At 50.4% G+C, this 13,283-nt stretch overlaps 1 protein-coding gene across 1 annotated transcript in view; it reads right to left on the bottom strand.

Moving 5' to 3' along the window:
- Positions 1-12,961, bottom strand: part of ZAN (zonadhesin) — a 38,999-nt gene extending 26,038 nt beyond the window's left edge. The window contains 14 exon segments of the mRNA XM_064294808.1: positions 386-570; positions 1,925-3,535; positions 3,858-4,026; positions 4,329-4,591; positions 5,116-5,262; positions 5,372-5,450; positions 5,628-5,719; positions 6,047-6,211; positions 9,526-9,678; positions 10,350-10,437; positions 10,626-10,897; positions 11,077-11,223; positions 11,563-11,608; positions 12,896-12,961. Of these exon segments, the coding sequence (XP_064150878.1) occupies positions 386-570; positions 1,925-3,535; positions 3,858-4,026; positions 4,329-4,591; positions 5,116-5,262; positions 5,372-5,450; positions 5,628-5,719; positions 6,047-6,211; positions 9,526-9,678; positions 10,350-10,437; positions 10,626-10,897; positions 11,077-11,223; positions 11,563-11,608; positions 12,896-12,961 (3,483 nt within the window).
- Positions 12,962-13,283: the final 322 nt, after the last annotated feature.

Genomic DNA, 13,283 nt, shown 5'->3' with positions numbered 1-13,283 from the left:
AACTGTGTAACTGCTGCTTTGGAGGTGACCCCCCCAGGAGCATCCCATTGATCCAAATTCACCTCACCTGGGGAATAGAGAGGGAGCCCTGGTGACGCAGTGGTTAAAGTGCTCAGCTGCTAGCCAAAAGGTCAGCGGTTCAAACCTACCAGCTGCTCCATGGGAGAAAGATGTGACAGTCTGCTTCTGTAAAAATTCACAGCCTTGGAAACCCTGTGGGGCAGTTCTACTCTGATCTATAGGGTTGGTATGAGTTGGAATCCACTCAACAGCAGTGGGTTTTTTTGTTTGTTTGTTTGGTGGAAGGGGACAGTACATGGAGCCGGAATCCAGGTATTCTGCTAGCAATCGCCCTCGGAGGATCCAGGCATCCCAGTGGTCTTACCTTGTAATAGTTGTTGTTGTAGAAGCAACTGCAGGACGAGGCTTTGATGCAGTGGGAGTGACTAAGCAAAAAGCCGGGATTACAGACACAGCCTGGCCTGCAGGGGAGCTGACAGGTGGGCTTGGGGTTCTCGCAGGTTGCTGGGCAGGCACAGGACTCGTAGTGGGCATCTGAGGGACAGGTCACTAAGGGGGAAATACAGCCTTAGTTAATCAATCCTCCACTCCACAGCCTCTCTCAGAGAGCTTTCCTCTACCCTCAAACTCAAGTTCTTCTCAAGAAGTAGGCCCGTATCAGCCATAAAAAGGAAGGAAGGAACTTTCATCCATTGTTGCTGGTAATGTAAAATGGTACAGCAGCTGTGGTAAACAGTTTGGTAGTTCCTCAAAAAACTAAGCAAGAGTTACTCTAGCAATTCCACTCTTCACTATATACCCAAAAGAATTAAAAGCAGGAATGCAAGCAGATACTTGTACACCAATGTTCACTGTAGCATTATCCACAATAGCCAAAAGGGGGAAACAGCTTAAATGCCCATCAACAGATGAATGGATGAACAAATATAGAGCATACATACAATGGAATACTATGCAGCCATAAAGAGAAATGAAGTCCTGATACAGGCTACAACATGGATGAACATTGAAACATGCTAAGTGAAGTAAGTCAGTCACAAAAGAACAAATAGTGTATGATCCCAATGATATGAAATACCTAAAATGGGCAAGTATATAGAGACCAAAGTTTATTAGTGTTACCAGTGATGAGTGGGAGGGAGAGGGAAAGGAGGACTCATTGCTTAGGGGACACTGAGCTTCTATTAAGGGTGATGGAAAAACTTGGAAACAGTAACGGTGATAGTTGAACAACATGGCGAACATACTTAATGTCACTGAACTGTACATGTGAAAACTGTAGAAATGGCAAATGTTCTGTTAAAAAAAATTGTTTAAAAAAGGAATGAAGTATTAAACATGTTACAACATGGATGAACCTTGAAAACATTACACTAAGTGAAGAAGCTAGACCCAAAAGACCACAGATTGTATGATTCCATTTCTATGAAATGTCCAGCATAAGCAAATCTATAGAGACAGAAAGTAGATTAGTGGCTTTTTTTTTGTAGGGCTGAGGAAAAGATAGGTGGGTGGGTGATAGCTAAAGGGTAGGGGGTTTCTTTCTGAGATGATAAAAATGTTCTAAAATTGACTGTGGCAATGGTTGCATATATCTCTAAATACACTAAAAACCACTGAATTATACAATTCAAAGGAGTGAATTTTATGTATGTGAATTATATCTCAAAATAAAAAAGGAAGAAGTAAGCCAAGTTCTTGGTTTCCAACCACCCCTACCCTCGCCCCCCCGCCCTGCTTCCCCTCACCGAGTGTAGTCTTCATAATTTCTTCTAAAGTCTCTCATAGTCTGATTCATCTCTCCTCTAAGACCGCAATTTTTCTGCCAGAAGTATCCCTTTCCCTAACTCTCTCTCCTACACTTTCTTATTTTCAGCTGTTTCCCCAATGCTCCACCTCATACCTGGAGCAGGTCTACGGGTTGCAGTGGTGCCGAGGGTTACACTGGTTGTGAAGGCACTTGGAGCAGTTGGAGTCATCGCCAAGACCATTGGCCCAGTGGGTTTGAGTGTTGGGCTGGTGTGGGCTATCATAGGAGCTGTGTGCTTTTCTGTGGGGAGGGTGAGTTTTTCCATGGGGGCAGTGGGCTCCTCAGTGGGGATAGTGGGCTTTTCAGTGGGTTTTTCAGTGGGGATGGTGGGTTCCTCAGTGGGGGCAGTGGGCTCCTCAGTGGGGATGGTAGGTTTCTCGGTGAGTTTTTCAGTGGGGACAATGAGCTTTTTAGTGGGGATGGTGGGTTTTTCTGTGGCAAGGGTAGGCTTTTCTGTGGGAAGGGTGGACTTTTCTGTAGGGAGGGTGGGTTTTTCAGTGGGTAGAGCAGGCTCCTCAGTGGGGATGGTGGGCTTTTCTGTGGGGAGGGTGGGTGTTTCTGTGGGGATTGTGGTTTGTTCTGTGGGGAAGGTGGGTGTTTCTGTGGGGATGGTGGGTTTCTCTGTGGGGATGGTAGGCTTTTCTGAGGGGATTGTGGGTTTTTCAGTGGGGATGATAGGTTTTTCTGTGGGGATGGTGGGTTTTTCAGTGGGGATGGTAGGTTTTTCTGTGGGGACTGTGGGTTTTTCAGTAGGAACAGTGGGCATTTCAGTGGGGGCAGCGGATTTTTCAGTGGAGACCATGGGTGATTTTGTGGTGACTGTTGACTTTTCTGTGGGGATGGTGGGTTTTTCAGTGGGGACTGTGGGCACTTCTATAGGGACGGTGGGCTTTTCAGTGGAGCTGGGGAATTTTTCAGTAGGGATAGTGGGCTCTTCTGTGGGGACAGTGGACTCTTCAGTGGGGATAGTGGGTTTTTCAGTGGGGACAGTGGGTTTTTCAGTGGGGATGGTAGGTTTTTCAGTGGGGGTGGTAGGTTTTTCTGTGGGGATGGTGGGCTTTTCTGTGGGGACAGTGGGCTCTTCAGTGGGGATGGTAGGTTTTTCAGTGGGGGTGGTAGGTTTTTCTGTGGGGATGGTGGGCTTTTCTGTGGGGACAGTGGGCTCTTCTGTGGGGATGGTTGGTTTTTCAGTGGGGATGGTAGGTTTTTCTGTGGGGATGGTGGGTTTTTCTGTAGGAACTGTGGGTGTTTCTGTGGGGTTGGTGGGTTTTTCAGTGGGGATGGTGAGTTTTTCTGTGGGGACTGTGGATCCTTCAGTGAGGATAGTGGTCTCTTCAGCGGGGGCTGTGGGTTCTTCAATGGGGGCAGTGGGCTCTTCAGTGGGGATGGTGGGTCTTTCTGTGGGAACAATGGGCTTTTCTGTGGGGATGGTGGGCTTTTCAGTGGGGGCAGGACATTTTTCTGTGGGGATGGTGGTTTTTTCTGTGGTGGTGGTGGGCTTTATAGTGGGAGTGGTACACTTTTCTGTGGGGATGGTGGTGTTTTCAGTAGGGACAGTGGGTTTTTCTGTGGGGACAGCAGGTGGTTCAGTAGCAACGGTAGGCAGAACTGGGTGTTTCACAGGAAGCACTATGGACATAGGTCCTGAAAAAAAAAATCCCTGAAGTTTAGTCAAAATCATACTACTACCCTCTTCACTCATGCCTAGTTAGAATGGGTGGGCTCAGAAGTATAACTTATTCACAACCGTTCCTCTACTCCCAACCTTCACTCACTCAACAAACAATCTGATCCTAACATATGTCAGATATTGTGCTAGGCAAGAAACACAACAAATGAATAGTAAGATATGATCCCTGCCTTCAAAATCACCATTCACTGGGTGATGCATTCTGGATCCAGCCACAAAAATTCATGGCATCAAAGTTACACTCAGTCAAGCATCCTCATGGAGTCAGGGAAGTGGAAGTGGGCAGAATATAGAAAGCTAAAGTCAGACAGGAACAGAGTCAGCAGTGTGAGAATCAAGTGCAAGAGAAGGCTCGTGTTTTAAGCAATTTATAAAGATGGCATAGCCTCCTTTCCAGGACCCTGGGTTTCATCTTACCTGGACGACAGGCCCCACGATGGATCAAGATTAAACCCACAGCAACATCAAAGGTAGTGTTGGTGCCCACGACAGCCTCAAGTATCAGCTGAAGGAAAGGAGGGAGAGAGAAGGAAAAGAGAAATGAAAATGAAGTCCTGGCAACTCAGTGACTCTGCTGGGCCTGAAGTCTGTCCTCTGTCAAAATGGCACCTTGTTCTGGCCTCAACAGTCCAGCCCTGCTTCTTCCCTTTCAGGAGCCAGATACCCTTCTCTATAACACTAAGTTTATCTCTTCCCTGCCCCCTTTCCAGCTTTCCATCTTCTCAGCCCTTCCTATCCCAGACATCACGTCCCCCCTCACCAAGCCCCGCACAGACACACACACAGCCCACTCTTTCCATCTCTTACCTGCATGGGCTGTTGATGTCCTGAAGGGATGGTGATGGAGGCCTGCTGCCAGGCAGGGTTCTGAGACCCCACACGGCTCCAGAGAGAACTCATGGCACTACCTCTAGGAGTCCCCAGCAGGAGCTTGAGCATAGCACCCTCTCCAGAGCCATATATGTGGTAAGTAAACTCCACACAGATCGCCTCAAGTGCACAGAAGGACCTGCTCACTAGTCTGACAGGCTGCCTTATCTTGTCAGGCTTTAGGTAGATGTAGTGATGGTCTTCTGGACAAAAAGAGGGAATGGGCAAGATGAGAAACCTTGGCAGGACATTCCTATTGCCGCTTTAGCAACTCCTTGATTTCCAAATGGGGGTCTGAGGCAGGTACCCAAATGTCCCACATTGTAGCACTGTTTTCTGCTCATTTTGGACTTCTAACTCAAGAAGGCAAGATCAGAAAGAAAAGAAAACCAAACCAACAAATCTTTGTCAGCTCCACCAACAAACGAATTGACTGAAAATGAGACAGTAGATTTTGAAGTCTTCGGCTCAAGGGAGTGAGATGCCTGGCTTTTGTGGGAGTTTCAATGATCCCCAGAGCCTTGAGAATGCCCAACTAAGTCTACCTCTGTCATCTCCACAGCTCTGGCCACATGGCAGTTTCCCAGTCACCACCTGCCGACTGATCTTCACCGTCTACAGCATCCCCTCTACTGACACTTCCTCCATCAATCACACTAGCCAGGACCATAGCTGGGAGCAGATTCAGTGATTTGTGGGCTTGAGGGGTTCTCAAACTCCTCACCTCCATTAGGGGAAGCTCCAGAGGGGCCTGTGCCCTGGGTGGATGTATTTCTACTTCCCCGGGTCCAGTGTCCGCCATCTCTAGATGCCTGGATCCAGTCACAGAAGGGATGGGCATCATCTTCAAAGTCACATTGAGGGAAGTTCTCTAAGGGATCAAAATGGGAGATTTCAAAAATTTTGATCAAGCTCTCCATTCGTACCCCCATCTCACTCCTGATTCAGAGATATCAGGGCCTCCCAGGCCCTGCTCTTACCTTTACAGGGAGCGATGCTGATTGCATCCACGGCCACAGCTGGCTCTGGGATTGCTCCAAACACACCCACTATGATGAACTGGACAGAGGGAGAGTGGGCCAGGTGTGAGCACACAGTCCAAACCCCCAAGTCTACAGTCTGACAATTCCATTCAGAGACCCAGGCACCCTGCTCCCTGTGCCCAGACCCTCAATTCATTTCAACACTGGGAATGCCTACCATGTGCAAGGAAACCAACCCCTTAATCCTCTGTACCTGTATCTGCCCCTGGCTTGTATAATTGATAGAAACAGGCTGCCAGTTGGGTCCAGGCTGTCCTGAGAATAGAGTGTGTTTCCGGATACTGCCTGCAAGGGAAGGAATCAGAGAGAGAAGTGAGATTAGGGAGATTGGGAAATGACTTCAACCCTGTCCTCGGAAGGTCGAGCACCAGAATACTTGGGGTATCCTCCCCCAAATGGCAGCATACCCTTCTTTCTCACTCTCCTGTCATCTTTATCTATTTTTTCAGAATCCAGGGTCCGTCCAGCTCCCCAATTCCAATCCATGGAATAATCTCTCACATATTCTAGACTTCTCTAGACCCTGAGGAATGCCCCATGTTCCCCCCTCAACCCAGCCCTGGGAGATGAGCCCCAGGGTAAGTGTAAACCCTGTGAGTTCCCCGTTCTAACCCAAGGCTGCAGCCTTGACCATGAGGGCTGCACCAGCAGTCCGGGCCCGGAGGACATAGTGGAAGGAGAGGCTCAGACAGCCAGAGGACTGGCTCAGCGGGCTCAGGAGGATTGATTTCTGCCCTGATTTTGCATCCCTGGGGTCCAGGAGCATGTAGGAGCCATCTGGGAAGGAAAAGAGAGACAGGTAGGTGGAGTGTCTGGAGTTGGGAGAGTATGGCAGCAGGGACAGGTATATGGGGGGCACCTGGCCCTGAGGAGCCCCAACAGCTGCCCAGAATCATTAGCCCTGAGGGGTCTACATCTGCCTCACTGGCTGATTGACCGTCAATCCTCCTGGAAGTGCTTGGCGGGGCTGGGTAAGGACACAGACTCTGCCATGTAAACACGGGCATTCTCTCAGAAGCAGCAGCTAGAAGGCCCTTGTCCTTTGAAGGCTGACTTTTTTAGGTCCCCTAGAGTCACAGGAAGAAGTCTTGGTGGTGCAATGGTTAAGTGCTTCGCTGCTAACCGAAAGGTGGACAGTTCGAACCCACCAGCCGCTCCGCAGGAGAAAAGACCTAGCCATCTGCTCCCGTAAAGATTACAGCCTAGGAAACTCTATAGGGCAGCTCTACTCCGTCCTGTAGGGTCGCTATGAATCGGAATCAACTGGACGGCACACGACAAGAGTCATAGACTCTTTCTTTTCTTGCCTGACATAGCAGATTCACTCACACAAAGGCGTGGGCAAGCGCCTGCCGTACACCGAAAGTCCCCCTCGGCCCCACCCCCCGCTCAGGCAGCCAATCAGCCTGGGCCTTGCTCCCTGACGCAACTGGTAGCCAGGTCTAAAGCCTAAGATGCCGCTGCCACGTGGGAAGCGCCCTAGCGCAGGACACCGCCTGGCCCAGCTGTGTGAGCGGCGTGAGCGAGCCACAAGGCCCGGGAAGGTGGGCCAAGGGAAGGGAGACGAGAAAAGGGCTGAAAGAGAGGGAATGGCGGGAGTTGGGTAGAAGAGAAAGGAGAGTAAACAACTGGGAAAGAGGAGGGACCGGGAAGGAAAGGAAGTGGTAACGTGGTGAAAAAGAAAACAAGGAGTGGTGACACTGGCACGGATGAGAAATGGAAAAGAAGCGAGAGGAGAGGGGAAAGATATGAAAATATAAGGAAATGATCAAGGTTGAAAGGGAAGGGAGAGAGTGGGAAAAATGAAAAATCAGCCGACACTGAAACTGCTGGGACTCTGCTGAATAGTGGGGGGATGCAGAGATGGATTGGGGCCTCCTCTCCAGGAGCATAGGATGAAGGTGGGGTGGGGTAGGGGTTGTCAAGGCCTTTCAAGAAAGCACACCTCAGGTGGCAGGAAAGATCCAAGGAAGGAGGGCGTAGAGTTGGAGTGGACAGAATGGGCTTATGGAGTAGTGGGAGAGAAAGATGGAGAAAATAGGAAAATGAGAAGGTAATATGAAGGGAGAGGATTGGGAATGGAGAAACACAAAGGAAAAAAAGAAAGAAGGGATATGGACAAGGAAAGGAAACTAGGGAGCCTGAACCTCTGCGTCTGATCCACAAAGCCTGTTGTGGTCCCTACTGAGGGCTGGAAACAGGCGTTATATAGAGAGGATTGACAGAGGAGATGGGAGAGAAAGGGGCTGAAGAGCAGGGAAGGGAGAAAGGAGGGAAGGAGGAAGGAAAGGAGAGGAAAAAAGGAAGGACAGGAGGCAGGGAGAGGTCAGTGGTAGAAAGCCTGGCAAGGGTACGAGAAAGAGGTGAAAAGGAAGCTGGGGATAAACATGAATGGAAAAGAAGAGGCAGAAGGACTATCACCTGGATTATTACCAAAGCCTCCTAAACGACCCCCCTCCATCTAGCCTAGCCTGTTCCCTCCAGTGGATGCTCAATACAAAAGCCAGATGATCCTTTTAAACCTAAGTCAGGTCAAGTCACTCTTCTGCTTAAAGTCCTGCAAAGGCTTCCATTCACAGGGTAAAAGCCACAGTCCTGACAATGGCCTTCAGGCTCTTCATGATCTGCCCCTCTCATGATGCCTCTGAGGCCATTCTCTATCACTCTCTCCTTCACTCACCCCATCCCAGCCACCCTGGCTCCTTGCAGATCCTCAGACCCCCACCCTACCCCCATCAGGCTCACTGCTACCTCAGGGCCTTTGCATGGCTGCCCCCCTACCTGGAAAGCTCTTCCCTCAGATATCTTCATGCCTCACTCCCTGTTATGGATTGATTTGTGTCCTCCAAAAAATGTGTGTCAACTTGGGTAGTCCATGATTCCCACTATTGTGTGATTGTCCACCATTTTGTCATCTGATGTGATTTTCTGGTATGTTGTATATTCTACCTCTATGATATTAATGAAGTGGGATTAGTGGCAGTTATGTTAATGAGGCAGGACTCAATCTACAAGATTAGGTTGTATCTTAAATCAATCTCTTTTGAGATATAAAAGAGAGAAGTAAGCAGAGACAGGGGAACCTCATTACCACCAAGCAAGAAGAGCCAAGAGTACAGGTCCTTTGGACCCGGGGTCCCTGCCCTGAAAAGCTTCTAGACCAGGGGAAGATTGATGACAAGAACCTTCCCCCAGAACCAACAGAGAGAGAGAAAGCCTTCCCTTGGAGCTGGTACCGTTAATTTGGACCTCTAGCCTCCTAGATTGTGAGAAAATAAATTTCTCTTTGTTAAAGGCATCTGCTTGTGGTATTTCTGTTATAGCAGCACTAGGTAACTAAGACACTCCCTCACCTCCTTCAGGTTTTTGCTCCAGTATGACCTGAATGAGACCTACTCTGACCTACTCTACATTTTGCAACCCACTCCATCCCTGCACTCCCAATCCCCTTACCTTAGTCAACTTTTTATTTTTCTATTCCGTCCTCTTGGCTCCGCCTCTTCAACTTTTTATTTTTCAATAGCACCGCTCACCTTATGACTATATAATTTACTTGATGTTTCAGTAACTATCTCCCCCTGGCCCCTTACCACTCCTTGTCTGTTTTGTACACTGATGTATGTATCTCAGGTGCCTGGGACGTTGCCTGGCATGCATAGGTGCTCAATAGATGTTTGTTGAATAAATGAATGAAGAAAGAAAGGTGCCAGGAAAAGGAGGTGAGAGGTAGGCTGTGCTGGGACTGCTAGGTAAAGTCTGCAGGGTGGCAGTGGTGGGAGCTGGGTGCATGCTTGGAGGTTGTTTCTGCAGTGAAACTTGTGCTGATAGAGGTTTGAGGTTGCCGGACTTCTCCCCAGCCTTCCTGAGGGTTACTGTTGGGTTGAAAAGCAAACACTGTATGCTCCCGCAGAGGACACTCCTATCTGTCCTGTTGCTGTCGAGCCGATTCAGACTCATAGTGACCCCATAGACCAAGTAGAACTGCCCCCATAGGGTTTCCAAGGAGTGGCAGGTGGATTGGAACTGCCAGCCTTTTGGTACTAGAAGCCCTGAACTGAAGGTCAAAAGATGGAGGCATGACCGTTACTCACTACCAGGCCTGGAAAAGTCGCCCACGGGCCCCACGTCTGGGTCCCCTGATGACCCCGTCTTCTGGATCCATTTGGCCCCAGTGGGAGTTGGGATCCAGCTCCAGCCACAGAGGTCATTTGGAGTGTCAAAGTTGCAGGTTTGCATCACACAGACTGAGGGGAAAGAAAGGAGGGGAGAACTTAGCTCAGTAAAGAATGCCTCAATCTGGAGTTAGAATACTGAGTTCAAATCTGGGTCCTGTTGTGAGCCTGGTGAGCTTTTGAGGAGATATGGCCCTCTTGCTTACTGGCTGCATTCCTGGTGCAGGTTACTTAACCTGACTAAGCCTCAGTTTCCTCATCTATAAACAGGATAACAGTGCCCACCTCATCGAGTTGTTGCTAGGTGTAAATTAGATAATGTATGTGCTGGTGCTCGGTAAGTGTTGGCTCTTTTCACCCAGCTTCTGGAGTTTTCCATCTCTTGAATTCCCTCCCCTCACATCTCTGACTTCAGTTTAGAAAGCTAATCTGGTTGGATGTGGGGTACCAGCCAGGTTGGCTAAACATTCCAGTTTGCCTGGGCCTGATGGTTTCCCAGTATGCCCGAGATAACCGAGATAGTCCAGGGCAAACCAGGACAGCTGGTCACTCCAGAACAGGAATCAGCACAACCCTATGCTAAAGAAGAACCTCTCTTTAGATGTGGCTGCTTCACGGGTCAAAGGTGTGGGGTGTGGAGAGAGAGAGGAGCAGGTAGCCCCAACTCTATGAGAAACCAGGATCATGGACCCTGAGCTACTCCTGCCACCCTGGGCATGGGTAGAGGTGGGACAGGGGCTCACCCTGATGGCAGGCGCCCCGAAAGACAGAGAGGGCATCCAGAGCGATGGCCAGGTAAGCGGTGCTGCCCCTTACTGCCTCAAACATCAACTGCGGGAGGAAGGAGAAAGGCCACCAAAACACTGTGAGCCTCTTGGCCAGGCCTCTGCCTCTGTTCCCAGCCTCCTTCCTGAATTCAGATGGCCTGGCCCCCAGCTCCCCCTCCTTACTGCAGCCCTCTGCAGGCCTCCCAACACCCAGATTCCCACTGGGAGCCCTGGCTTTGCCCTTGGCCTCACCTGGCCGGGCTGGGCCAGCCCCGCAGGCACTGTGATGGCGGTGGGCATCCAGGAAGTACCCTGGGTATTTCTGTGCTTCCAGAGCAGGAGGGGGCGCCTTCCCTGGGTGCTGGGGAGCAGCAGCAGTTTGAGCTGGGCGCCCCACGACAACCCGAACATGTGGTAGGCGAAGTGCACACACAGTGGCCCAACCTCCCAGATGGTGGGGCTGCGCAGGCGGGCCACCCCATCCTGGCGGAAGGCGCGCGGGTCCATGTACAGGTAGTAGCCCTCTGTGGGAGGGAGGCAGAGCACAGACATGAGGCCCACCACCCTGAGGCTGCCCCTCTCACCCTTGGCTTCCAGCTGCCCCGTCTTCTCTTCACCCAGATCTGCCAGCGCCCAGCTCCCAGCTGCTTCCCCATCCACCCACCCTCCTCCCTAAACCCAACGGTTCCTGTAAGCCCCTCACCTTTGTTGGGGTACCCCCCAGGCGGCCTAGTGGTGTCATTATGCCCAGACCCTTTGGCTCGAGTCCAGTCCCCATCATCTGCAGACACTTGGGTCCAGTTGCAGAGGGGGTTAGAGTCATCCTCAAAATCACACTCAGTGAGAACAGCTGAGAGGAAAGGGGCACTGTGAGGCCAAGGGGAAGGGAGAGGGCAGGTGCCGAGCCCAGCTGGGGGCTCTCAGGAAGAATTCAGGGCTGGGGGGGGTGGGATGAGCAGAATGACTAGGTCAAAGGTTGCAAAATGGGGCCTAGGCGGGCTGAGTTCAGCTGGGCAGCACACATCTTACCGTTCTTTTTTAATAGTTCTCCACCCTGATCATCTAAGGGTGTCCCATCACACCTTTATTACATGTATACATCATCGACCGTGCCGAGGGCACTTGAGCAGGCCACCCTGGAGCTCGGGGACTTGGCTGGAGATAAGGGCTGAGTTAGTTTCCAACTCACAGTTGTCCTCAGAGCGGGGAACCACCAGCTTCCAGTCCAGAGGCGTCTCTGTCCTTGGGGTTGATTTAGAGAAGGAGAAAAAAGTAATACTTGTCACTCTCAAGAATTAGAAGGCTGGACAATTGTGAGCCTTTCTGAGTGGTGATTTGTGTATGAGTTTTCTTTTCTTTTTGTTTGTCAATATTATGTTAATACGTTAATGCCTTCAAGTCTGGCTCGCAGGGATCAGTCTGAAGGATGGAGTAGAACTGCCCCCTGGGGTTTCCAGGGCTGTTAATCTTCACAGAAGCAGACTGCCACATCTTTCTCCTGTGGAGCGGCTGGTGGGTTCTAACCTGATCTTTTGGTTAACCACCAAGCGCTTTAACCACTGCGCCACCAGAGCTCCTTAATGTTTTATGCCGTGGACATTTATTACTTGTTTTAAGTTTTTCGGAAAGGTCACCCACCGCTTCCTCACTTTGAATTCTTAACTCTCTCCTAGAAAGTGGCGCCTCTGAGTTCCTCATACCTCCACAGGTGCCCTCACCTGGTGGCACTGTGCCCTGCGTGCCCTGATTGTCAGTCTCACACAAGGAGGGACCCATCCCCCCATCTAGAGGGATTCTCATGTGGTACTTAAGAGACTCTGGGGAGCTCCTTCTGTAGGAGATGAGCTCATTTTTGAGCTATAGCCCCAATTTTTCCCTGTAGAACAAGGACAGTATGGGTCCTATGTTACCAGGGGGGTGGTGGGCATGGTATTTCATCCACTACAGGCAGATGAACATATAAATGGGTAACAAAGAGGAGCTAGTCCTTGGCCTCCCCTCTTCACCTCACAGATTCCACAGAGAAGCCAACAGCCCCTCCCCAGGTAGTGTGGGTCACATAGAACAGCCCTTCGTTTTGTGTATTCAAGTTCTCCTTGTTCAAATTCGCCCAAAGCCATCTATCACTTCTCTCTGCCTCCTACCTGCGGTCTCTCTTATCACTGGGTCTAACCTGGGCTTGTTGATTTTTTTCGGGCCTGACCTCCCTGCCCTCCCCTCCCATCCTCAGACCTTCCTTTCAGCCTCTGCCCCCTCCCTTGCTCCTCGGGTTTCAGCTCTGTCCTGCCTCCACTCAGTTTCTCCCACCCAGAACCCGCCCGTCAGACTCAGGCTCTAGGACTGTGGGGCTCTCCCCGTTCCTATTCACCAGTCTTCCTCCCATCCTGTGGGCTCCCTGCCCTCCGCCCTGGGGCTCTGCCTTCCTCTAGCTTTGCCTCGGTTCTTCCTCAGAGCCGCCCCCAATCGTAGTCTGCCCCTGGTTTATCCTTAATAAACCTGAGCCCCACTTACCAGACAGGGGCAGGCTTGTGGTCCTGGCCCCAGGCAGCCCCCAGCAGCAGCACCAAAGTCCAGACCGAAGGAGCCATGAGGGACCTCAGAGGCAGCTCTCAGGGGAGAGGGGGAAGGGCACAATGAGGCACCTGGGCCGCTTTATCTACCCGTGACCCTCCTTGCCTGGCATCCTTCCCATAATGCCATGGAAAATGGACAGCCAGGAAAGAAGAAAAAGCTCACAGAAATTAAAGCTATGATAGTTAAAATGTAAAGTCCAATAGGAGAGTTACATGTGAAATCAAGGGAAGAAAAACAAGAGAGAGGGAAAGAAATTGAGAGAAAGGAGATTTTGAGGATCAATCCAGGAAGTCTAACATCCAATAAAAATAGTTAAAAAAAAAAAAAAGCAGAGGA

The sequence above is a fragment of the Loxodonta africana genome, chromosome 12 (genome assembly GCF_030014295.1).
Source record: "Loxodonta africana isolate mLoxAfr1 chromosome 12, mLoxAfr1.hap2, whole genome shotgun sequence".
Classification (NCBI taxonomy): Eukaryota; Metazoa; Chordata; class Mammalia; order Proboscidea; family Elephantidae; genus Loxodonta; species Loxodonta africana.
This window is presented reverse-complemented; position numbering and strand designations above follow the sequence as displayed.